Here is a 25,639-nt window from a genome sequence, read left to right as displayed (position 1 = left end):
TGTGGTGTGTTTATCCATCACAAACCCCCCCGAAGCTCTTCTCATTAATCTTTAACCTCAGGATTTGTGGTGGCTGCCAGGTCATGAACCACCATTCTTCCCTCTACGGTCCCGGTCCTGAGAGTCCAGAAAACCAGCTTTATCCCCTGCACTCGGGCAGACCTTCCGAGCACCCGTGCGTTGCTGTTCCCGCTGTGGCAGTCAGGAAAGAGAGGCTTTGGTTTAGAAAAGTACATATTTGCGGGGCACCTGGATGGCTCAGTCGTTGAGTGTCTGCCTTCGGCTCAGGGCGTGATCCTGGCGTTCTGGGATCGAGCCCCACGTCAGGCTCCTCCGCTGGGAGCCTGCTTCTTCCTCTCCCACTCCCCCTGCTTGTGTTCCCTCTCTTGCTAGCTGTCTCTCTTTCTCTGTCGAATGAATAAATAAAATCTTTAAAAAAAAAAAGAAAAGAAAAGTACATATTTGGGTTGCACCAATGAAATTACCAATATTCAGCCAGCCTTGACTTGTAGAAGTAGTGATGCGATAAGATTCGATCTGAGGGGTTAGCTGTGGGCCTCTTGTAGTCTGGATGTGAAATTAAATTCCACCTGGGCAGCGGAAGGTCCGATCCGCCATTTGTGGCGGGACCATGTAATGATAATGATTGTGGGTTGGTTGTCAGAGACTTTTTGTGTATCGTGCGCTCTTTACTGTGCCATCTTAGGAAGTCATGTGCGCTCTCTGGTCCCTCTCTAATCAGTCTATGAGCCGGGGTTGAAGCTGCCACCATACTCTGTCCCTTGTAAGCATCTGATGTTATCTGAACCTGATGACAAGGTGGGAGTTCTCGGGCTGGCAGAATTGCTCAGACCCCTAGAGCTCGCAGTGTGAGTGAGCAAGGTCCTCTGACTCCTGGCACCTCTACCCTCCAGCAGTGGGCTGAGCACGTCACAAGGGAGCCTCTGGTGCGGAGTTCCGGGGCTGTGGCACGTCACTCCCTTGTCGGGGGATGTCGCCCTCTGTGATAAGGTGCACAGTAGTGGTCCAGATGCACGAAATGGTGGTAGCAGCCTAGTAGTCGAAAACCCCGGCCCGAGTCCAGACCGCTGGGCTAGCATCCCAGCTCCATCACTTACCAGCCGTGTGACTTGGCAAGTTGTGGTATGTGCCCCTCTGTGCCCCAGTCTCCTCCTGTGTAAATGGCAGCACACAGCCCCTACCTCTCAGGTTGTGGCAAGGATTGAGTGAGTTAAAATGCATACAGAAAGTGATTAAAGCAGTGTTTAGACACATAGTAGGTGGACAGTAAATGTGCCATTTTGTTACTGTCACTGATGGATATCACTGCCTTGTTCGGAAATCAAAAGCAGCGTGAAGGTACTGCCTGGTTCTTTTGAAATGTTGGTCATCAAATTGGAATGTTAGCATTTAGAGGCAATTTTAAAATCCCTGCCCCTCTCACCTCCCTGCTTTACTATGCAGCAGGACCGTACAGCCCGGACGATTTCTTGATCCAGCCCCCTTTGCGCTGCTACCCCTGAGCTTCCTTTGGGTGTGGGAGTGGCAGAGAATGGGGGTCAAGCGCAGAGTTTGTGCCCATCCTCCCCTCCTTTTATCAGAGAACAAGATGCCTCAGGGCAGCCCTGGGTGAGGAGACACTCGCTCCTGGGCTTCACCTGCGCGGTTCATGAGATGCGCAGAAGGCAGAGGGCACGGGTACGCTTACGTTAGTCGGCCTGGGAAGGGGGAGGAAATCCATCTTGGGAGAGCAAATCTGTGCTTGGAAACATTTCAGCACACAAACACGAGCAAGAAAAGCCTGACCTAGGGCTGACTGTAATACACCCAATAAAGAACCTTGCCTTTCATCTTCCTTTCTTAGAGCGCAAAAGTAAGACAGGATCGCCGTAACAGCATAGCATTCGGGTTTTTTCTGATTACAATATAATTATTTAAGAAAACGTGTGTGTGGTTCTAACTCCTCGTGCCTGAGGCTTGCCCCCACACAGGGGTCTGAAAGCGGACTTGTGCTCTGTCCTCCCTTGCCTCACCACCCCCTCCCGGACCCCACCCGCACCCCCCAGGTTTCCTTGCTTTCTTTCATGGAGTGTAGGCCAGTTTTGCACACACAACCCAGCCACCCCCTCTCAGGATGCCCCCGGTGAGCTCCCTCCTCCTCTCCCCACCATTTTCTCCCCCTGCTCCCCTGCCCCATCCCCTGCCTCACTCCCCTTCCCCCCTCCTCTTCCCCCTCCTCCCCTTTTTCTGCAGTTATCCCTGCCTGCCCCCTTGTTTATTGTGTGGTCAGGTCACCACATTCACCACATCTGACCACATCTTGTTTTGTGGCATACAGATTTCGCCCGATTTCGCCTCTGCTGTTGTGTCAGGAGGCATGCGAGTTATTGAAAGTTTGTCACTTTGCAGAGAGAGAGTGGACAGTTTATACGTTTTGGACCCCTCTGTTAAGTTCACACTAGAATCCAGAGTTTTTGTGTTTTGGAAAAATTGATATTGAGTGTGAGCTTGTGGTTTTGGAGAAAGGTCAGTCTCTCACAGGAATACTTTACATAAGATAGTTTCACATACATGCAATTTTTCAGCTTTGTCAAATGTCTCAGGCTGTCTAATAAAAAGGATGGGACTGTGATAAGAGTCTGAATCATTACTGACAAGAAATACGGTCTACCACAGATGTGCTCAGAGCTCTGGTCCTGCCTCAGCTCTAAGCATCGAATGTGGTGGTTTTTTCTCTGTGAACTTAGAAAGAATGAATGCTTGCTATCTCTCTGTGCTTCATTTTCACAGATCTGCTCTCCCAGTGTTGGGCAGTGGGGTTTATGGAAAGGTCTGGAGGGTGGATGAGGGGCCCGAGAAAATCAGAAATGAGGGGTTCTCTTAAATTAACCTGACCCTTTATTTCTTTTTTTTTTTTTTTTTTTTAAAGATTTTATTTATTTATTCGACAGAGATAGAGACAGCCAGCGAGAGAGGGAACACAAGCAGGGGGAGTGGGAGAGGAAGAAGCAGGCTCATAGCAGAAGAGCCTGATGTGGGGCTCGATCCCAGATCGCCGGGATCACGCCCTGAGCCGAAGGCAGACGCTTAACCGCTGTGCCACCCAGGCGCCCCATGACCCTTTATTTCTAACATTGTGAGGTTTTTAACTTTATGGGTTGAGTTCTACTCAGCTGACATCAGAAATATTAGGTTGCCGTCTCCAGCCAGCCATGCATTCGTGGTGCGACCTCAAGATGTCCTGACTACTTTGTGCTTCAACTTTTCCAGCTGCAAAATGATCATATCTTTCCTACGTCTCCCTGGGCTGACCTGAAAATATAGGAAAGAATGTGTGGGAAACTTGTCCTGAGCACCTTCAAAGAAAGCTATTTTGAAATGTCCTTAATTGTACCTCTTGCTCAGGACTGCCCACCCCCGGCCCTGCGGCCATGACCCCACCCTGGCCCCGGGGAGGAGAGGGGAGGGCCGCGTGACCCCACCCTGGCGGGGGGGGGGGGGTACTGTGCCATCCACGTGTGCACTGTGAAGGCTGGCGTGGCCGCCCTGTCCTGCATTCCCAGCATATTTACTTTCTGAGTGATCCCACCAGTTCCACTGAATGGAAGAATTGAGCTTTCACTGAGGGTTTTCCAGCTTTCTGCCCACATAGATACAGAAGTTAGCCATTTACAATACAGGAAGAGGAGAGGCATTCTATAGTTTTTGCCTTAAAACAGACTCAGCGGGACACCTCGGCCGCTCAGTTGGTTAAGCGTCTGCCTTTGGCTCAGGTCATGATCCCAGGGTCCTGGGATTGAGCCCCACGTCGGGCTCCCTGCTCAGCGGGGAGCCTGCTTCTCCCTCTGCCCCTCCCCCTCTCCCCTTTCGTGTTCTCTCTCTCTGTCAAATAAATAAATAAAATCTTAAAAAAAAAAGTCTCAGTACCTACTGGAGATCCACCTTGGGTGGCTCGGCTGTCTCGGTGAAAGTATCAAAGTGTTACCCTCTGCTACTCTGGAGTTACTCACTATTAAAGCTAAAAAGGACCTCACCGGTCCCCATCCAAGTGTCTCTATTTACACATAAGGACACAGGCCCAGAGCTGGGAAGCCCTTGTCCAGGGTCCCACAGCAAATTATTGGCAAAGGCTGAGCTGAACCTGAACCCAGTCTGCTGACCTAAAGACCAAATTTTCCTCCCACGCCACTCTGCTTCCGTGAAGCTAAAGCCAGGGCAGCTGACTGCAGGGGGATCGGGATGAGAAGGAAGAAATGAGGCACCTGGAGGATTTGGGGTGTTGCCCACAGGTGCTTGCCCCATGCTGGGCCTGCAGCCACATGGGCACCAGACTGGATGCTGAGTCCCCCAGGCAACAGTGAAAATAGGCCCCAGTACTTCCACGGTCACACTAGGGAGCGGGCAGCGTGGCTGGACAGGGAGCTTAGGGTACTCCAGCACAGTGGGACAGTGACCCCGAAGGGGGCATGGTGTGCCTGGGAGAAGTAGTCCAGGACGCTTGGCCAAGGAGCAGCACGGAGAAGGGGCGGGCGAGGCTGATGGGCTTTGGATCGGGCTGACGTGGGTTTAAGGCCCAGCTCTGAGTAATGCTTAGTAAGTTACTTCTCTGACGTTAACGGGAATTTCTTCCTCAAGGGGCTACTACGAGGTGCAAATGAGATGGTGTTTGTAAAATATCTAAGTGTTCGGTAAATATCAGCTAAGATCAAAATTAACAGTTAAGGGTCTGGTGGCAGGGAGCAGCAGGTTTCTTCCCATCCCTGCCCCCTGGTCCAGGTCGGGTCCCTGTGGACCAGCAGAGGTGCTGTCAATCCCCTGCATGTCCCCGCTTTACGGACAGTGTCAGTAAGCTCGAGAGGCCAAGGAGCTCCTTCGAGCTTGGAGATGTGCAGTTCCTGATCCCACCTTCAATCCCTTTTTTCCAGATTCATGTGCTCCCAGCTGCCCAATCAGGTCCTGAAGAGCATCAGCATCATCGACAGTCCCGGCATCCTGTCTGGGGAGAAGCAGCGCATCAGCCGAGGTCAGTGCCCCCCCCCCCCCGGCGTTGCCGAGCCTCCCTGTCATGTCAGCAGAGGATTTCTGTCTCGAGGGGATTCTATCCACCCCCACCCAGGATGCCTCCAGCACCTCTGGACAGCCCAGGGGTCCAGAGCCGGGGGGCGGGGGGAGCAAGAAATAGCAGGAGGCATAGATAGCATCAAAGGTTCTGCATTTCAGTTAATTTTCTGGAGTGGTAGCTGTCATCTCTTAGTTCCTTTACACGCTACCATCTGCCACTAGCTCCCGCCTCACATAATTCTTTTGAGTTCGGGGGGGGGGGGACATACATATCGCTACTACCCATTCCCTTGGACACATATGACAAAAAATAAAGGAGATGAGTAGTCACTGCAAAGGAGAGAAGCCCTCCCGCCGCTCTTCCTACCTCCCCTGTCGGCACACATCCACGCCCGTGGCCTCTGCAGCTCCCCCCGCCCCCGCCCCGACGTACCAGCCTTCCTCGTGCCGCCAGACACTGCTCCGTATGCTGGGGATGCAGCAGAAACAGGCCTCAGGCCTGCCCTCGAGGAGCTCATGTTCTGAGGGGGAAGTCAGACATGGAGCCAGTTATCACAGGGAACTAGAAAGTGAGAACTGAGGTGGAGTGTCCATCAGGGTGGAAGAGGAACTGGCCTGGCCTTGCCGTGTTGGGAAAGACTCCCCAGTGGAGGCGACATCAGACCCAAGACCTAGAGAGTGAGTAGGAAGTACCTAAGGGAGGCCATGCGGTGGGGACGGAGAGACTGGAAGGCATTCAGAAGAGACCACGGAGCATAGAAATGCTTGAGAAGCGACACCTGGGCTTCTTCAGCCTTCAGAAAACGAGGCTGAGCCATAACCATTTCTAGGCCTTTACGTGGTTAAACAGATGGGCCTGCTGACTCCCCGCCCACGCTGGAGAAGGGGCCCTCGGGGGTGGCCCGGAGGACATGGCTTACTCACAGTGAGGAAGCCTGAGTGGGAGGGCACCGCGTTCGATTCCCGTTCGATTCCCACAGTCACAGAGGTGGGTCAGGTTGCCCTGGCCCTCGAAACAAAGGCCAGTCCTTTGAGGCTTTGCTGGGAGGGAGAAGAGGGAGCAGATGACTTGCTGCTGTCACTTGCCCCAGATAAGTCTTCACAACCCCTTGACCAGCACGCCAGTAAAGCTGTGTTTAGAAGTGCCAGGGTTGAGCGGTGATGTGTCTGGGATCACAGCCCCGGGTTCTGGCCAGGCAGTGAACTCTCCCGGCACCCGTGACACAGAAGCTACACAGGCCCTGGGGAAACTTGCAGGAGCTAGAAAGCAAGGTCTGCAAGATGGGTAAAGAAAGGCTCCTGAGGCTTCTAAGCCCTCATTTCTCATGGCATTTTGGGAATGCTGACTTTGCAGCCTCCACGGACTCTGGGAGAGCTGGGTCCTGCCTTGCTGGGCCTTCACCCTTCAGTGGCTTATAGAAAAAAACCAGCTTAATACTTTTTTGCTCTCATAAATATCTGTTAGTTTTATTTTCTGTTAGAAAAGTAATGTTTGTTGTAAAGGATTCCAGCAATGAATAGGGGTGTACAAAATCTGTCACAATTAACAGTTGTTAATGGTGTGTTCCAGCTCCTTAGGGACTTTTTCCTGCACATGTACAAACATATCATATTTTAACCGAAGTGCCATTTCCTGGCACATTTTCTGCAACTTGATTTTTTTGCCATTATGGTCTATCACAGACATCATTCCATGTCAGTATATTCAAACTCCTTTATTCCTCTTAACAGCTGCTTAGTTTCCTTCAAAGGGACATAACACAGTTTATTTAACTTATTTGTGGATATCGTGATGGTTAATAATTTTCTACTGTTAATAATAATAATAATTTTCTGTGCTACAGAGAGACGTCATTTTTGTATCTTTATGCTTCACTGCCAATAGATTTTTTTTCAGAGCCAGTTTAGGACCACTCATTTAGCCCCATAAAAGTTGCTCTGCTGGTGAAATGTTCTAAGAGGAAAGTAAAGCAACCCCAAGTCCCACAGCCTTTCCGAGCTGTCCGTCTTTTACTGCCGCTATCATTTGGCCAATTCTCACCGTCCCTATTCTTCAGGGCCTCTCCTTTGCTCAGTAGTTACAAGTGTCTTTCAGACTGTGGCTCCTTTATGGTCATATAGCATGGCAGACTGCTTCTGGGAGGCTTTGAAGACCAGTTCTTTTTAACCCTTTCTAGCAATCTGACTCACATCCTGGTCCTGCTCATGACGGTATGCACTTACTCACATCCGTGCCCAGAAATAGCACATACGGTTCCAGGGGTCGGTGCTCGGCGGCCCTTGCCACCCTGACAGCCAGAGCAGCTGGTGGGCCAGGGCCAAGGACTGCTAAGGATGACAGCAGTCTGCACCGGGGCTGACCTGCCCAAGCTCGAGTACCAGCCTGTGTTTGGGACAGTCCGTGGCTCGAGTCCCTTGGCTGTCCGTTTCTACACATTAGCTCTGAAGAGTCTATACGATTTCAAAGCTGCTTCGGCTTAAACTATTGCACACAGTGCCTCGTTCCCACTCTTCCACCTGCTGCCTCCATCCCTCCAGCCTCGCCAAGCACAGCACCACCTTCGCCAGTAGCTTGTATCAACATTGGAGGAGGGAGGAGGTACAAACTGTGACCCCACAGGACATTGGAAACTCCTGCCATTGACCTTATTAGCGGGGCTGTGACTTCCTTACGGGTGTCCTGTCTCTAAAAGAGGAAAGATGGCAGCCGCTGTGCCTTCTGCTTGTCCCGTGGTGCCGTTGGTGGATCAACTCTCAAGAAGCAGAGGCTCATCAGGCAGATCTGTCTTACACGTCTAGGTGTCTTACACTCTCCAGGTGTATGTCCGTAACAGCAGTATGAGAACAGCAACCGTGTGGAGCCCTTGCTATATGTCTACACTGTGCTCATCATTTGGGATTTGCCGTCTACGTTAAACCTGCTTATACACTGACAGAAGCTCAGCCTGGCCACGGAAAACCCCCCGCCCTCCCTCCCTGGAGAAAGCAGAGCCTTCCAACAATCATGAGAGCTCTTTCCCCAGCAACTAGGCAGATGGGTGACTGAGCTTGACGTCTGGGGAGTGGACACAGGAAACACTGTTGTCAGGGTGACACTTCAGGAGAAGTTCAGAGGGTGAGTGCTCCGGGTGGTCGCTGAAGGCTGCAGATGCTGTGGGACCCAGTCCACCCTCCAGCTGCAGGACTGTGCAGCCCTGGCTGACTGCGAGAGCATGCTGGACAGGCGGTGCGGCCGCAGGAGGAGGTGGGGAGGGGCTGGTGACTGCTGAGTCCCCCAGGAAGACCCGCTGACTGCACCACACCCAGAGTTCTCCCCGTCAGCAGGGACACAGCAGACGGCGGAGGGCTGGGGGGTGGTGCAGCGTCGTGCTGCCTTGCTGGGTCAAATGGGGAAGGAGGGACTTGAACTTGGGGAGCTGGCCTCACATCATCATTGGCATACCCCACGCACCCCTAGGGCACCTCCCAAGTGTCCAGAGCTCTGGGGACCAGAGGGTCAGTGAGGGTGTAGCTCCAGGAAGGAATCTTGATGCCTTCGTGGTGAAAGCAAAAATGGGGACTCTGAACTTGAGGTTCAGTAACATAGCTCAGCTCACCAGTGGCTCCATTCTTCCTGGCTCATTCCTCTCTCATGACGTCATAAGCCTGCTTCCTTTTTATCCGGTGCCAAGTAGAGGGGGTAAGTGTGATTCCAAGGAGGATGTAGCATTCACAGTCATGGCTCCTCTCTAGGCCAAAGTCGTAGGTGATGGGAAGAAACATTTGACGTTTCTACATGATAGTTCATATTCTGTGGTGTCAGGTTTGAGGCAAAACATGGCAGATCCACTCTTATGTTAGAAGTGACCTTTACCAAACAACAGGTGTTGGCAAGGATGTGGAGGAAAGGAGCCCTCTTGCACTGTTGGTGGGAATGCAAACTGGTGCAGCCACTGTGCAAAACAGTATTTTTAACTCAGAAAGTTAAAAACGAAACTACCCTACGATCCAGTAACTGCACTACTGGGTATCTACCCAAAAATACAAAAACACAAATTCAAAGGGACACGCGGACCTCTGTGTATAGCAGCGTTATGTGCGACAACCAGATTATGGAGCAGGCCGTGCGTCCACCGACTGGTGAATGGATAAAGAAGGTGTGGCACACACACACACACACACACACACACACACACACACAAGAATATTACTCAGCCACAGGAAAGAATGAAATCTTGCCATTTGCTACAACATGGATGGAGCTAGAGTGCATTATGCTAAGCAAGATAAGTCAGAGAAAGATAGTAACCTTATGATCTCACTCATATGTGGAATTTAAGAAACAAAACAAACAAGGAAAAAAAAGAGAAAGAGACAAACCAAGAAGCAGACTCTTAATTATAGAGAACAAACCGATGGTTCCCAGAGGGAGGAAGTGGGGGGAGGGGGGAAATAGGTGATGAGGAGAAACAAAAAAGAAAGAAGTGAGCTTTCCCAAGTAGGATGTGCTCAGCACATCCTTGTCCTCAGCAGAATCTTAACATTGCCCCTAGAAGTCAGATCACTGGACCCCTTGTGTCCCTACTCTGTGCTTCACAGTAAAATAAGAAGGCATAGACAACATTTGGGGAGAGCGTTACCTAAATCCATTTGGGAGCACTATAAATAAAATCCACCAAGGTGATTGGTTTTGGAACAATTTTTAGTATACTCCATATGGAAACCTGTCACCCTTCAGATGTTCCTTAGTTTAATTATAGTGAGCAGAAAATCTTTAGGAACAAAGGATCGAGCTTGGCTACTAACCTGTAGCTTTCTTGGCTGACATAAAAAATATCCATCAAGCCCAGATAAAAATGTTCTGATGTATTGATAATAAGAATTTTATTCTAATCAAGTAATAGCTAACTAAAAGTCCGAGGAACATTTCCTGATTCTTTTCTTGTAGCCAATAAAAGAATGTTTGGATTCTTAAGATTTTCTAAGTTATCTTCTAGAAAGGTGTGAGTAAAATGTGAGTTGGTTCACTCTTAAGAAACATCCTTTGCCCCTGATGACAGCATCCAGGTTTTTGACTTTATGTGATGAGAAAAGAGAGCACATTTACCCACACATCCTTGTTTTCATTCCCCCTGTCTTATTATTCTGGCTCCTGGCCTGTTTACTTCCTAAAATACTGTTTATCCCTGCTGATCCTAACATCATTTGGGACTTATTTCTGGACTCAGGCATGAGCACAAGGATGTTCCCAGCTCCCGGTGCGGATCCCTGGGCTCTGGCTCTAATCACAATGCACCGGTCTGACAAGAACACTGTGAAAAATTCTAATGCGGCAACTGTTGTACTTGTCCATCTGTTTAACATATAAGCTTATGTTGTGGAAGGCACCGTTTTTGGCAGCGAGTAATTATTCCTGTGGTTTCCTGAAAGGATGAGGGTTTTTGTCGCCTTCAACAGACTTCACTTTGGTAACAAGAGTAGTACAATTTTTCTCTTTTAGAAATGTAAATAACTCGAAAAGAGAAAAGCTCTTGGTCTGAATTTTCCAACAGCTGTACCTATTCCTCCAAGACCAGTACCTGTCCGTTGAAAATTTGAGAGCATGGGGCGCCTGGGTAGCGCAGTCGTTAAAGCGTCTGCCTTCGGCTCAGGGCGTGATCCCGGCGTACCGGGATCGAGTCCCACATCGGGCTCCTCCGCTGGGAGCCTGCTACTTCCTCTCCCACTCCCCCTGCTGTGTTCCCTCTCTCACTGGCTGTCTCTCTGTCACATAAATAAATAAAATCTTTAAAAAAAAAAAATTTGAGAGCATCTTCTGATGTTTAAGTCCTCCATTAGATAAGCCTTTCTCATTTTAAGTCAATGAATGAAACTGGGAAGATAGCAGGGGCAAAGGGGGGCAGAAAATGTCCTGCTAGTAAAGCAATACATTGCAGTAGCGTATGCAACAGAAGGGATCGGAGTGTGCTTCAGATAACAGGACAATCACATTAGCTTCAACAAGCATGGATTCACGTTTTAACATTTACACATTGACATCCGTAAGTCCTCTTACTTTTAACGACATTAAGGAAAGCCTTCAAGAATAAAAAGGGCATCTGTGGACATGACAGGAAATGTGAACAGGCAGTTTGAAGGGTCTGCCAACTCAGCCAAGGCACCCAAACGTAATATCACAAAAGAACGGACAGATCTGGGGGCATGCAGCTCCAAACTGGAATTAATGACAGTGCAGAAAAAATAGAAAAGGCGCATGCAAACCGTAATCAAGGAAGCACACCTACTCGACACGTCTTTTGAACTTACAAAAGGCCGCAGTTTGAAGGCAGCCCAAGAAAGGAGAGAGAACATTTAGGGGTGTCCTGATAAAACTGACTTCCCCTCTCAGGCTTTTGGACGCACAAGCCCTAGGGAGGAAAGCACACATGTATACAAAAAGGAAGGGGTCTTCTCCCTGAGAGACCAAGAAGGCTTGGAGCGAGATGTTAGCCATGGTCAACTGCAGCAAAGACCCTTCCAAGAAGCTGGGGAGAGCGAGAGCTGAAGAGACTTAGGAGGCCAGCAGCTCCCTGCACAGGGCAGGGATGGCAGGTGGATCCTGCCGTAAGGTGGGCTGCACAGCCTTGGCTGTGGGTGTGAGCGCAGAACTTCATGAAGACTTTCTGAGAGGGGCCTGCTAATGCCTGCCGAGTACCCCTGGAGCCAGGATGTTCAGGCCTTACTTGGGTAGAAATAATAACTGAATAAACAGGGGTCGGCGAGTCAGCCTATCCTTTCCCTCATTCTGGTCCCCACCAATTACAGACATAGCTCAGGACCATCCCAGCTTTTCTGCAGCACCAGAGACTGTGGTCACATGAGCTCATTGGACCTGTGGCCCCCAGCTCCTCATCCTGTGATTGCTACGGGGTTTCTTGATTTTTTGTTTCGTTTCTTGGGGTTTGGGCCTAACCACAGTTCATGCTCTCTAAGCTCCTCTCCTTGTCTGCTGTGGCTCCTCCCAGCTTCATGGCATTCCCAGGCTTCATCAGCATGCCCTTGAACCTTCACCCTTGGATCCAGAAGTTGGGCGAATAGGGCCCAGGGGCAAGCCTTGAGGCACGCCAATGGAGAGTGCCCTCTAGGTCGACAGCATCTCATTAAGGAACAAGTTCCACTGAGGTGTATTGAGCTCTTGTGTGCCAGGTACCAGGCCGGGAATGGGGAGCATAGAGATGAACAAGATACCGCCCCTGGCCTGCAGTGGCTACAGGCTAGTGTGGTCATCTGGCCAGTCACTGATGCACCCAATTGTTATAAAAGAAAGGACACCTTTCTTTTATAGACTTGTTATCCGTTCAACAAACAATAGGCCTCAATAGACTTGTTATCCGTTCAACGAACAGTAGGCCAAAAAATGGACACGGTCATTGCCCTTATGGAATTCATGTTCTGATGGGAGGGTCAGACAAGAACAGCAGGTAAACAAATGAACAAATGAATAAATCCTTGTAAATAGTGGTGAGGGCCAGGAAGGAAACAGATGAGACACTGAGCACAATGAGAGGGGCTGACGTGGAGCTGCCCACTCTTGGGAGTGGGGAGGCCTGGGGCTGAAAGCCTAGAGGGAACCAGCCTTTAGACTAGGGCGGGCGAAGTTTTACAGGTTTTGACTGGCCACATTGTCTGTTCAGATACTTCCCACCTGATGTATAAGGATATATAAAATAATAGACGTTTAGCTGTCAGATACTTACACATGGATTTCAGTTCCGGAATATTCGTGTTTTCTTTCTCCCCCTCACCTCCGGGGTCTTTTCTGTGTGACCTACATCAATCGGTCTGTAAACCCAAAATGAAACAAATTGCTTTCCTGGGTCCATTCAAGGGATGGAAATCCTGAATGTAGTAGAACGGGAAGCACGGGCAGTGGCTTTGGACTCCCCGGGTTAGCTCAGCCGTGTACCACTCATGTGGCCTCAGGGAAGTTGTGAGTCTGTAAAAGGAGGGTAATAATAGTACCTCACGCGCCATGTTGTTGTCACTGAGTTCACACATAGAAAGCAGAAAACAATGCCCCGCCTAGCACACAGCAAGTGCTCAGTACACGTTAGCTGTTCTTGCTACTTTCATCATCTCCTTGAATTAGTGTTGTTGTTATCGTGGAAGGCCAAAGAGTTCTCAAAGGCTGAGTGTAATCAGCCTTCATATTGGTTTCTTGCTTCTGAAAGTCTTCTGTCTCATAGAGTAGGAGAAATGTTTGTCAGGTTGTCTAAAATATAGTTTGTTGTTCAGGGACTGAATATTCTATTTTTAGATAAGTGTTCCTACCTTTTTTCCACATATCTCAATCATTTTATTGATGATTAGCTTTTAAATTTTGAAATCATATGTCTCTCTAGCCATAGAAAAGAGATACCATCTAATCAATCATCCAGTTTAAAAAATATTTGATGGAAAAGAATTTTAAAATAACAGATATATTGTGCGTGTGTGTGTGTGTGTGTGTGTGTGATATCTTTTCGATATTCTTTTATTTTAGAAGTGATGGAATTAAAAGGATACGTAATGTTAGGGGCATGCGCGAGACTATTCATTCAACACGCATGTAGATTGCTTATCCACTGGGTGGCAAGCACTGTCCTAGATGCCAGGATTCAAACTGAGTTAGACACAGGCCTTGGCCAGGGTGCTCATACTCAGATGGGGTGGATAGTCCTGCAAACAAGTCAGGTCTATCCTGTGTGTTACAGGAGTTGTGATCAAGAAGTGCAGTGAGCGGGGACCCCACCAGTCCCCAGTGGGGAGTGGGAGGTAGATAATCAGTGAAGCTGCTAAGAGAAGGGGCTCTTCTTCTCCCCCTGTCTTTTTTTTCCTTTTGGGTTTGCATTGTCTCTCTCTCTCTCTTAACAATTTAGTAGGTTTTTGATATATTTACAAAATTGTGCAACCATCACCAAAACCGATTTCAGAACATTACCGTCAACCCAAAAAGGAACTTTGCACTCATTAGCAGGGACTGTCAATTCTCCCCCCACCCCACCCCCAACCCTGGCAACCACTAATCTACTTTCTGTCTCTATGGATTTGCCTATTCTGGACATTTCGTATCAATGGACTATGTGGCCTTTTTATCTGGCTTTTTTCACTTAGCATTATGTGTTCAACGTTCATCCATGTTATAATAGGTATCAGTACTTCATTCCTTTTTATGGTTGAATAGCGTTGCTTTGTATGGCCATGTGACATTTTATTAATTCACCAAGTTATGGGCAATTGGGTTTCCACTGTTTTGGCCATTTTGAATAATGATCCTGTGATCATTCATGTCCGAGTTCTTGCGAAAACACACATTTTCAGTTCTCTTGGGTATTTACCTAGGAGCAGAATTGCTGGGTCATCTGGTAACTTGGTGTTTTGAGGAGCTCAGTTTTCCAAAGTGGTGCATCATTTTACATTCCCACTAGCAGAGTACGAGCGTTCCTATTTCTCCACATCCTCATCTACACTGTCGTTGTGATTAGAACCATCCCAGTAGGTCTGAACTGGTATTTCACTGTGGTTTCAGCCTGCATTTCTCTGACAGCTAATGATGTTGAGCATCTTCTCATGTGCTTTGTTAGCCATTTATGTATCTTCTTTGAAGAAACGTATATGTAGATTCTTTGCCTATTTTTTAAATTGGATTATTTGTCTTTTTATTGTTGAGTTTTAACATTCTTTACGTATCCTCTATACTAGTCAGATATATGACCTTCCAATATTTTGTCTCATGTCCTGGGTTGTCTTTTCACTGTCTTTGTGATATTGTCTGAAGCACAGAACTTTTTCATTTTAATGAAAGCTAATTTATCTATTTTAATTTTTGTCACCTTGCCTAACCCAAGCTCAGGAAAATTTAATCCTATATTTTCTTCTGAGAGGTGTATAGTTCTAGCACTTGCAGTTAGGTCACTGATCCATTTTAAGTTAATTTTTGTATATGGTGTGAGGTTGGGGTTCACCTTGATTCTTTCACATGTGTATATTCAGTTGTCCCAGCACCATTTGTTGAAAAGACAATACTTTCCTCCATTGAATTGTCTTGGCAACCTCGTTGAAAATCAATTGGCTATAAATGTGAAGGTTTATTTCTGCACTCTCAATTCTGTCGCATTGATCTGTATGTCTCACCTTATGAAGCAGCACATCTTGATCAGGGCTTCCAGGTAAATGAGCGAGTTCATCAGCCAGGAAGCGTAGGGCCTTATCACATAGGATAAGGATACAGTGAGATGATGGTATGAAGCTCCTACCATAGCACCTGTCTGGTGCGTAGTCAAGGGAAAGATAACCATGGCTGTCTTACTATTTTTACCCCTTTCTAGGGAGCAGAAAGGGTATGTTCAAGAACAGGGGGAGATGTGTGAGCTGGGGCTGTTTGGAGGAATGTGCATTGTGCATGGGGCTAGAACGTGGGCGTGTTGGGGGGGGTACACATGACAGGAGACTGGGTTTTGTCCTGAAGGCTGCAGAGAATACTGAGGAGTGCGAGGTAAACGATGACATGGTGGAGAATTCTGTTGAACAGAATGTATGTCTTCAGGCTCAGATCATGAAGCCATTTTTCTGTTTAGAGCTTGAGCTCAATGCTTGTTTCAGAGCTTTGCCTGAATTTGGCAGCAGCAGAAGTGTCCATCCCCAGGGAATGGGGCTGACCACCGATGATTTGTTGGCAGATCCTGTTTTCCGGCAGTGCTAAGGCCAGTTGGGGTGTGAGGTCCTGGACACCACTCACTCCTTGGGCCTCCAACAGGAAATCCTGGTTCCTTTTTGTTTCGGGGAAGTTTGCTGACAGACGCATTCATGGCTCCTTTTCCGCCACTGCCACAGGAAATTCCACCCCACAAGTGTTGCTGCTCCCGTCCCTGATGTGAGCCCGTCATCAGTGTGACTCAGAAGGGCATTTGCCAAGCCTTGGCAGCTATTTTTAGTTTTTGTCAGTATTTTAAATGCATACTTGATCATGAGGAATGACTGCCTCTACCCAAACTTTAAACCTACCTAGACTTTTAAATGAAAAACAATTTTTTTTTTGGTAGAGAGAAGATCACTATCTTACTATCCTCTATGGAGCAGCTCATGATCAGCAAACATTTCACAGACATTGGGATACAGAGATTAGTCAGAGAAATGTTTGCTCCTTACTCTTGAGTAATAATAATAATAATGGCTAATACTTCCACAGTACATTATAAATTGCTTTCCAAATATTGTTAACTCATTTGCTCCTCACAAGACCTCTGTGAGGTAGGAACTATTACCACATTTCATTGGAGAGAAGTCTGAGGCACAAAGAGGTTAAGTAACTTGCCCACAGTCCTCTAGAAGTGTGGTAGCTAGTCTCAAAAGATGCCTCCTCCTCCTCTCCACCCCCCACCACCACGTACAGTGCTCCCAGTATTCATCCCCTGGCGCAGTCTCCTCCCCTTGAATCTAGAACGGCTTCTGACTCACTTTTTGATGAGTAGAATTCAGCAGGAGTGACGCTTCATGACTTCCCGAGTCTAAATCATAAGAAGTCCTGAAGGTTCCAGCTGGATCTATGGGCAACCAGCTGACATCTAAAAAGTTCAACCACCTAGAGACCAACATACTGTGAGGGAAGCCCAGGCTAGTCACATGGAGAGGCCAGGGGGCTCGGGCAGCTTCTCGCCTAGCTGAGGTAAGTGAAGAAGTCATCAAGGACAACGAGCTAAGCTGAGCCCTCAGATGGTTCCAGCCCCAACAACCATCTGACTGTCACCTCATGACACTCCCCAATCCAGAACCACCCCGCTGAGCCCAGTCAACCCTCAGACCGGAGAAAATAGTAAGTTATTATTTAAGCCACTAAGTTTTAAGGTGACTGATAACCAAAGCAGCTAGTAAGTGGCTGAGTAGGATTCAAACCACACAGCCTGGTTCTAGAGTATGTGCTGTTAACCACAAGAGACAAGGACACAAACCAGGGAAATATCTCTATCTCCATCTGTTTCTCTCTCTCTCTCTCTCTCTCTCTCTCTCTCTCTCTCTCACACACACACACACACACACACACACACACACACACACACACACACAGAGAGAAGGCAGCACTGGAGAAGGATACCAGGTGGAGCAAGTTTCCATGTAGTTGATGCTTTCCCCCTAAAACACCAAACATCCTGGGTTTTTTACCTTCAGCAATTGTTGATGGTGGTCGTTGGGAAAGACCACTCACACTGCCCTGCATTCTCACTTAAAGGATATTAGAAAGGGGAAGAAACTTTCTTATATTGAATATCCGCCATGCACCGAATTCTGCTAGGTTCCTCCTGGTCCGTTTCTTATGTGTCAGGTATCAGGCGCTTTACTCAGGACAGGATAGACCCTGTCAGGCCTTTCCGGAGTATACACCGGGGAGGGAGACGGAGAAGCAGAAGTACAAGACAAATGCAAGTTGAAACAAAGACTTGAAGAAAGTAGTTGCTGAGTCCCCCAGCAGGGGCACTCCTACTTTAGATGGGGAGTCAGGGGAGAGGTCCCTGAGGAGGTGACATTTAGGTTAAGACCCAAAGAATAAAAGGACTAGCCTGGCAGGACGTGGGGGGAAGGACATCGTCGGCAAAGGCCAAGGGGAGTTAAGACCCGGCAGGTCCAGGGAAGGCTAGAGGCTGGTAAGTAGCTGGGAAGTGGTAGGCAGTGAGGTCGGGAGGGCTTGCTGCGGGGAGCTGTTGTCCTTAGGGACGTACATGGATTTTATTCTGAGAGGAATAGGAAGCCATTGAAGGATTATCTTCTTTAACGTTCTCTTGATTACCCAGAATTATTACTATGAGCATCCGGGAGTTGTCGCACTGAACAGTCACAGAACCAGCCCTGGGGCTGCCAGTCCAGCTCTGTGGGTTTGGTTGGTTGGTTGGTTTTCTCTTCCCCCATTGTCGGCTGAATTTCTTCTTCTGTGAGGCCTGTTCTCAGGTCACCCTGTCTCCCCGCTTTTCTGCGTGGGAGTTGATGAGTCCGTGAATGAGGCGGTGAGGCCCTGCTGCTGTGACGCTCCGGCCCCAGGGAGCTTGTGACCAGGCTGCTTCCTGACCTCAGCCCAAGCAACACGGGGAGGGCGGGGCGCGGCCCAGGAAGCAGCCTGCCCAGGGCGCTGCTGCACACCGGTCCCCACTTGGAGGACTCTGGGGTGGTGTTGAGTCTGCCTCCGGAGCCTGCCCTTTCCTGTGCACTCTGCCACCCCCGAGTCAAGTGAAAGAAGAGAGGATTACGAACTCGGGAAACCTACCAAAATGGACTTGAGCTGTGCCCCACGGCTCTGTTGTGCCAGCGTTGTGCATGCCGCCCTCTTGGAAGCCGGGATGGAGGATGTAAGTTGGGGGTGCTGTCGGGAGCCGGCCAGCCCTGGGCTGGGCTCTGTGACTAGCCAGCATCCTCCTCCCCGGCGAGGGCTGTGAAAGGAAGCGGAAGTAACTACCCCACACTGGTCCCTGGGTGACCCGGTGACTGTGGTTGCATTAGCTTGTGGGCATCTGACAGGGAGTCCTGGCCTGAAGCTGCTGTCCTCTGCCTGGGCCTTCACCCCATGTAGGAGCGCCCCCCAAAGTTTCTATACTTCTTTAGAAGTTAGGAGTTTTAGGAATCTATAAAAAAGAAAGAAGAGGATTTTAAAAGATGTCTCATTTACATTTTCAGATGTTTAAGAAGTTCACTGCTATAACGAGGACATTCTTGTTATATAACCTCCATCCCAACTGTCAGGTGTGGCAAAAGCCCTCTCCCCCCAGCCACTGTTCACCAATGGGGGACCCTCAGACTGGAGGGTGGGAGGGATAGGTTGAAAGTGCAGGATTTTAGGTGGAGGTGGAGCAAGATAGTGCTGAGCACAAAGACCTGAGACTTTTTTCCATTTCTCTGGCGCTTCCCCCTACCAGCTCGGTGACCTGGGCACGTTACTCCAGCCCTGGGAGCCTCAGTGTCCTCCTCTATAAAATGGGAAGAAAAGTACTTTCCTCACAGAGTCAGATCTTGTGGGGGTCTGAATGATTGGTGTAAATGCCTAAGTGCTCCAGAGACAAGAGTAATGCAGTGTGCGTTGAGTGAAAAGACCCAGAGTGTGGCCGGAAGTCAGGTCTCACACACCCGCATTGCGTGGCTAGGCCTCGCGAGCCGGCAGATGCGGACACATGCTGAAAATAGCAGCGCTTTCAGGGCATCTTTGCTTTTCACGGAAGCAGAGAGTGAGGTGGTGAGATGCAGGCCCGCTCACTGTGGGCCCTGGAGGAGGCTGACCTGAGTTCAAATCCCAGCATCCCCACCTCCTGTGGGATCCTCAGTCCACACTTTTATAAAGGGTTGGAATTCTCCCTCCCAGGGTCGTTTGAAGATAAAGTGACATAACAAGTATAAACCATTTGGCAGAGTCATGATACAGAACTGGGGGTTTAACTGCATTCACTTCATGGAATTGGATGGTCCCAGCACGGATGGACCAAGGCTACAGGGTCAGCTCGGCCAGGTGCTCCAGCGTTCCCCAGGGAGACCGGATGGTGGCAAGTCCTGGGACTTAGACCGACAAGGACCTTGCTCTTCCAGGAGCCCAAAAAAGGAGAAGGGAGGATAAAGGAAATAGGTGGACTTGACAATAGGCCTGTGGAAAGAATGCTGGGAGAATGCAGTCCAGGAAGGGAGCTGGGGGACCCTGCTAAAGACAATGACCCAGAGGAGGTGTTCTCTTGTAGCCGAGGGCTCCAGCTCTCGTCACGTTTCCACTTCCTTTTGCCATAATCTCCTTTCTGGTATCTGGGGACGTTTCTCACATGTGCCACGACGCAGTTTCCTTTAGCAACCTCTTCTTCGCCTGGATTACGTTAGTCTCTTTCTCAAAACCACCTCCTGCTTGAATCCAAATCACAGCGTAAAGTACAAATCAGACCATTACTCAGCATTTCACCTTCCTGAAGTCTCCTTCCATCGTACCGCCATTTTGCACAAGTGTGTGGATATACTTGAGACGAAAAGTTTACGTTACAGAAAGTTAGATGGTGAAGTGTCCCAACACACCCCCAGTTCCTCTCCCAGAGCAAACCCAGTCTGCAGTGTCTCCCAGAGCGAGAGGGCCCCGCACGCTGCTCTGCGCCGAGAGTCCTCCACTTAGCAGTAAATCCTACAGCCAGTCCTTGTCAGGACTTCAGAGTGTTCCGTCACTCAGATGTGCCCAAATTGACAGCTGGTATGCTTTTGATGGATGGCATCCAAACTGCCTCTGATCTTCCGCCGTTCCGAACTATGCAGTGTGCATAGTAGTGTGCACGTGGGGCTCGAAGACACCAAGAATCGAGCAAAGAAACAAAAAATCAAACAGACTATGGGTCTGTTTGCCAGAGGGGAGGTGGGCAGGGAATGGGTGAAATTGATAAAGGGAAATAAGAGGTACAAACTTCGAGTTATAAAATAAATAAGTCACAGACGTGAGAAGTACAGCATAGAGAACGCAGTTGATAATATCGTGATAACATTGTATGATAACTGCACTTATTGCGGCGAGCATTGAGTAACGTATAGAATCATCAAATCACTGTATTGTACACCTGAAACTAATGTAACGTTGCATGTCAATTATACTTCAGTTAAAAAAAAAAAAAAAGACGCACTCCTAGTAGTGAAATTACTGAGTCAAAAAGAACTGTGGTCTTTTTACTGAGTTAGCTGATGCCAAAATGCCTTTTCTAGATGATTCCACTTACATACCCATCAACAGTGCCTCCTTCCCAACTCAGGGCATTACTGATTTTTCCCCCTTATCTTCACTCTATCTTTGATAGGAGAATGGCATCTCATTGTAATTCTAATTTTCATTTGTATTATTAGTGTGGTTGAGCACCATTGCATATTTACAAATATTTCCAAAGTATTTCCTTTCTGGAGGTATTTGACCATTTTGAAATACTCCTGGTAACTACATGAACTTTTATTAAGTAAAATAATGGAGTCATTTTTTTAAAGATTTTATTTATTTATTTGACAGAGAGAGAGCACAAACAAGGGCAACAGCAGGCAGAGGGAGCAGGAGAAGCAGGCTCCCCACTGAGCAGGGAGCCTAATACGGGGCTCAGTCCCAGGACCCTGGGATCATGACCTGAGCCAAAGGCAGATGCTTAACCGACTGAGCCACCCAGGCGCCCCAATTGAGTCATTTTTTAAATAAAGAACCTAATGTGGTTTCACACGGTCCCCACTGACTTGATCTGTCTTTCCATCGGCGACATAAACCCAGAAATAACTATCTCTGGGTAATAGTTTGGCTTTAGGGGCGGGTTAGCTGATAACTTAGTGGCTGGCTCTGGTCTTCCTGACCGGCCGTTGTCCAAATGCTCACAGAACACTCAGGCAATGCTGGGATTGTTTAAAAGGAAGAACAGGGCAGGGCAGGGTATTGAGGGTCAGAAGTTGCTTGCAAGCCGTTTGTTGATCCCAAAGTTGTCACCTTCTTGGTTTAACATTTCTCTTGAGAACAGTGTGGCTTGAAGACATATTGTCTTTTTGCCCTTCTGAACCACAAAATGACAAGATCTTTTGTCAAGGTAGAAGCCTTATTTGTAAATATTCAGCCTCCTCACGCTTGGGTGGAGACTGCGTCTCGTTGGCCTTTTGCCTCAAGAAAACCCAATACAAGTACAGACTGTGTGATTTATAGATGTATTGTGAGAGCACACAACGCCCACTTGAACACGAGGAAAGGGCCGTCTCCATGTGCGTGACACTTGATTCCTGGATCCGCTTACTTCTATTCTTAGACGGTTGGATCCGATGATCTCTTAAGCACTCGTGAATGCCTCACATTCTGTGACTTTTCCTCTGGTGATTTCTTTCAGCAGAGTTGTTGGTGGTTAGGTGACGAATCATACTTCAGAGCATCTGAAGACCCTTGTGGAAACATGCAAGGACCTTCCAGTCTGCCCTGTGTGCCGTAGTACGAGTCCAGCAGTACAAACAGAGTAAAATGAAACTTGTTACTTGATCATTTTTTCCCTTAGTTGCTGTCATTGAGTATTCCCATAGCCACCTGAGCGGTTTTATGTTCTTATGCTAGTACTGTAACTAGCTGACACCTAGTATAGTTAATTTTAGATCTGAAAAAAAAAATCTCATTGATCATCTAACCCATCTAATTTATGTAGAAACTGAGGCCCAGCAAAGCAAAATGGCTGACCCAGGCTCCAGAACTTGGGGGATATTCTTGGTAAATTTTCACCAACCTCACTCTCTGGCAAAGAGCCTAAAATGCCACATAGTGTTGCTGTCTCCTTCCGGGGCGTGGTGCTCTTTAAATGGACTTGCTTCTTTTTTTTTTTTTTTTAAAGATTTTATTTATTTATTTGACAGAGAGAGAGAGGGAACACAAGCAGGGGGAGTGGGAGAGGAAGAAGCAGGCTCCCAGCAGAGGAGCCTGATGTGGGGCTCGATCCCAGAATGCTGGGATCACGCCCTGAGCCGAAGGCAGACGCTTAACGACTGCGCCACCCAGGCGCCCCTAAATGGACTTGATTCTTAATCTCATTTTTAGTCTGAGATGGTAAATGAGATATGAAACCCAGTTTCCCCTTTGACATGGTCACCTGACTAGAGGGCATGGCATTCATCAGGCTAAATATTGAAGTGGAGCCTTTCTCTGTTCCCCACCTGTGTGTGGTGCAGTGTGATTCCGTGATGGGAGCAGCCTTGGGGGTCACATGGCCCCCATCTGCCCCATCGTTATCATTACAGCAGCCCCAGAGGAAAGAGAGAGGCTGTGAGGTTAGCTTGTTTATTTTAGGAGGAAACAGGCACCGGTAAATTCATTCACAGAGTTTTGGACTAAATTCCAAAGGAAGAAGGAGTTGGGAGAGGAAATAGAGGATAAACAACACCAAACCCATCCAAGGACAGATTTGGTCCTTGGTTTTATTTAAACTGTGCTGTGTTCAGTGACCGAACCACCTTCAGGCCAGGCAGAGTGAGACAGGGGACTCTGCAACCACAGGGATTTTCTTGCAGTCAATTACACTCTCTAAAAAGGGGCTACCACCAACTGAACACTTTGAGGTGAACACGCCCTGAACCCCTCCACAGTATGGGCAGATGGGGGGGCCCCTGTTCCTCTTCTCTGGCACTCTTGTTGGATCTCTAGGACAGCGTTTAGTATCAGCCCCTCCCCACACCCAGCAGGAGCCTGGAACCTCCCCCCACCCGCTGCTGCCCCCGCCTCCGCTGACCCCCACCACACCCCACCTGTGCCTCTGATCAGCTTGGGGTGAGGGGAAGCAGAGGGAACAGCAGGAGCAGAGTGTCCATGACTCTTCTCCGTACTAGCTTATTCCCACTGCTCTGCAAGTACAGCTGATCCAGGGCAACTCTTCCCCCAGAGCTTGAGTGTAGCTGCAAAGACACTACTTCCCCCTCAGGCTTTCTTGAGATGCTGATAGGCTGGAAAATGCTAGAAATCCAGATGCTCGCTAAACACCATTATAGAAGAAAAGGAAAGCCTTCCTCAGTAATATTGTTGGCCCGATCACATAGGGACCAATAACTTTTACAATATGCTTATTCTTTTCTTATTACAAAAAGAGTGTATACTTAATTGTAGAACACTTATAAAACTATTTTACTCTTAAAAAGATCAAGAGGAAGTAAACAAAAATCACCTCTAATGCCACCATCCTGGTGTACCTGTGGTGCCGTGCAGTGGATAAAAGCACAGGCTCTGGGTTGCACATCCCTGGGTGTGAAGCCTGGCTCCCCTAGGAAATAGCTGTGTGACCTTGGGTAAGTTATTTAACCTCTCTGAGTCTCTGTATCCTCACCTGGAAAATAGGGATAATAACAGTACCTGTTTCATGGGGTTATTGTGAGGATTACTAGAGATTATGTTGGTAGAAAGTGCTGGAATGTTGAGAGAGCTCAGTACATATTTGCTGCCATTATTTATTTTGAGCTATCATTCTGCACCCAACCCAATCACGTTTTCAGAAACAGCCTTTTCCAGTTGCAAAGTGAACTCAGCCTGGACACAATACAAGGACTCGTCACACATGTTTAACTGAAGTGGCTGTTGTTGTTAACTGCAGTGACTATTTTTGAAAATGTGTATTTAATACCTGAGCAATTCCAGATATTTGATGTTTATTTTGAGGTTATTTGTACTTCCTATAATTAGTAACAGCTCTTGTTTTAGAAACTCACAGCACTGTTGAAGCCTTGCCCTCTAACTTGCTAAAGATCAGTCATGCTTCTTGTTCACTTCAATTCACTTCATTAATCAAATTTATTTTATTGTTTTAGATTTTATTTATGTATGTACATAGGTGTGTACATAGGTATTGTAGTACGAACACTTAAAATGCCATCCACCCTCTTAAATTTTTAAGTGTGCAGTACAGTATTGTTAACCACAGGCACAGTGTTGAACAGCAGATCTCTAGAACTTTCTCCTCTTGCTGAACTGAAACTTTGTGCCCGTTGCTTAGTAATTTCCCATCCCCCCCCCCACAGAGCCCTGGCAACCACCATTCCACTCCATGATTACGTCAGTTTGACTATTTCAGATTCCTCGTATAAATGGAATCACGTAGTAGTTGTCCTTCAATGAGTGACTTATCTCACTGACTGTGATGTCCTCCAGGTCCATCCATGTTGCAGAATTTCCTTTATTAAGGCTGCATCATATTCTGCTGTATGTCTAAACCACGTTTTCGTTAGCCATCTGTCTGCCAAGACATTCAGGCGGTTTCCATATCTCAGCTATTGTGAATAGTGCTGCAATAAACATGGGAGTGCTAATAATTCTTTGAGATGCCGATTTGAATTCTCTTCAGTTTAATTCTTCTGAATCCCCAGAAGTGGGATTGCTGGACCATATGGTAGTTTGATTTTTATTTTTTTTTAGGAATAACCCAAATTTATTGAACACCTACTCTGTTCAATAGTAGGTCCTGAGTACTGGGTATACAGCGAGAGGCGGAGTCTCTGCCCTCATAGAGGCTCTGCCTTATTAGCACCAAATAAATATACCATTGGAAAGTGTAAGTGTTAGGGAAGAGAAATTGCTGGTGCTGTAAGAGTACATCACAGGGAACCTGATTTAGACAGTACGAAGTGTTCTGTGGTGGGCTTTTGGCTTCCAAGCATAATGAAGACTTGGCCCCTGCTCTCAGTCTGCTTCTAGTTCAGGGGATGAGCTGTGGCAGAGCACAGACCCTCTAGGGAGGAAACGGGGAGGGTCCGTTCCACTCTAGTGGGGGAAGGCCTCCTGGAGGGAAGTGACCCAGAGGGTAGGGTAGCTGGAGATGAAGAGAGGGCAGGGCATGCCAGGCTAAAGGAAGTCTGGGCAAAGGTGCAGAGGTAGGGGACTGCAGGATCCCTCTGAAGAGGGGCAGAGAGCCCAGTGCGGTTTATGGGGTGGGGAAGCTGGGGCTGAGTAAGAGACCCTGAGGAAAGGCGGGAGAGGTAGGCTGGGAGCTAGTCATGGAGGATCTGCAGACATCTCTTCTAAAAGTAATCAGGGCACTCAACGTTTTGGGGATTATCTCCAAATTCTGAGAAGGGGTGGGGACATTTGAGGGCTGGATTGGAGGGGAAG

General features: G+C 48.1%; 1 protein-coding gene across 1 annotated transcript in view; it reads left to right on the top strand.

Moving 5' to 3' along the window:
- The window catches only part of EHD4 (EH domain containing 4), a 79,423-nt gene that overhangs the window by 23,626 nt on the left and 30,158 nt on the right, over window positions 1-25,639 (top strand). Inside the window, exon 3 of the mRNA XM_045771346.2 lies at window positions 4,926-5,023. Coding sequence (XP_045627302.1) covers window positions 4,926-5,023 — 98 coding nt within the window. The remainder of the gene's footprint in view (window positions 1-4,925; window positions 5,024-25,639) is intronic.

Source organism: Ursus americanus, chromosome 36 (genome assembly GCF_024610735.1).
Source record: "Ursus americanus isolate L20-20 chromosome 36, mUrsAme1.1.p, whole genome shotgun sequence".
In the NCBI taxonomy this organism is placed as follows: Eukaryota; Metazoa; Chordata; class Mammalia; order Carnivora; family Ursidae; genus Ursus; species Ursus americanus.
The sequence above is the reverse complement of the archived record's forward strand: the minus strand, read 5'-3'. Positions and strand labels throughout refer to the sequence as shown.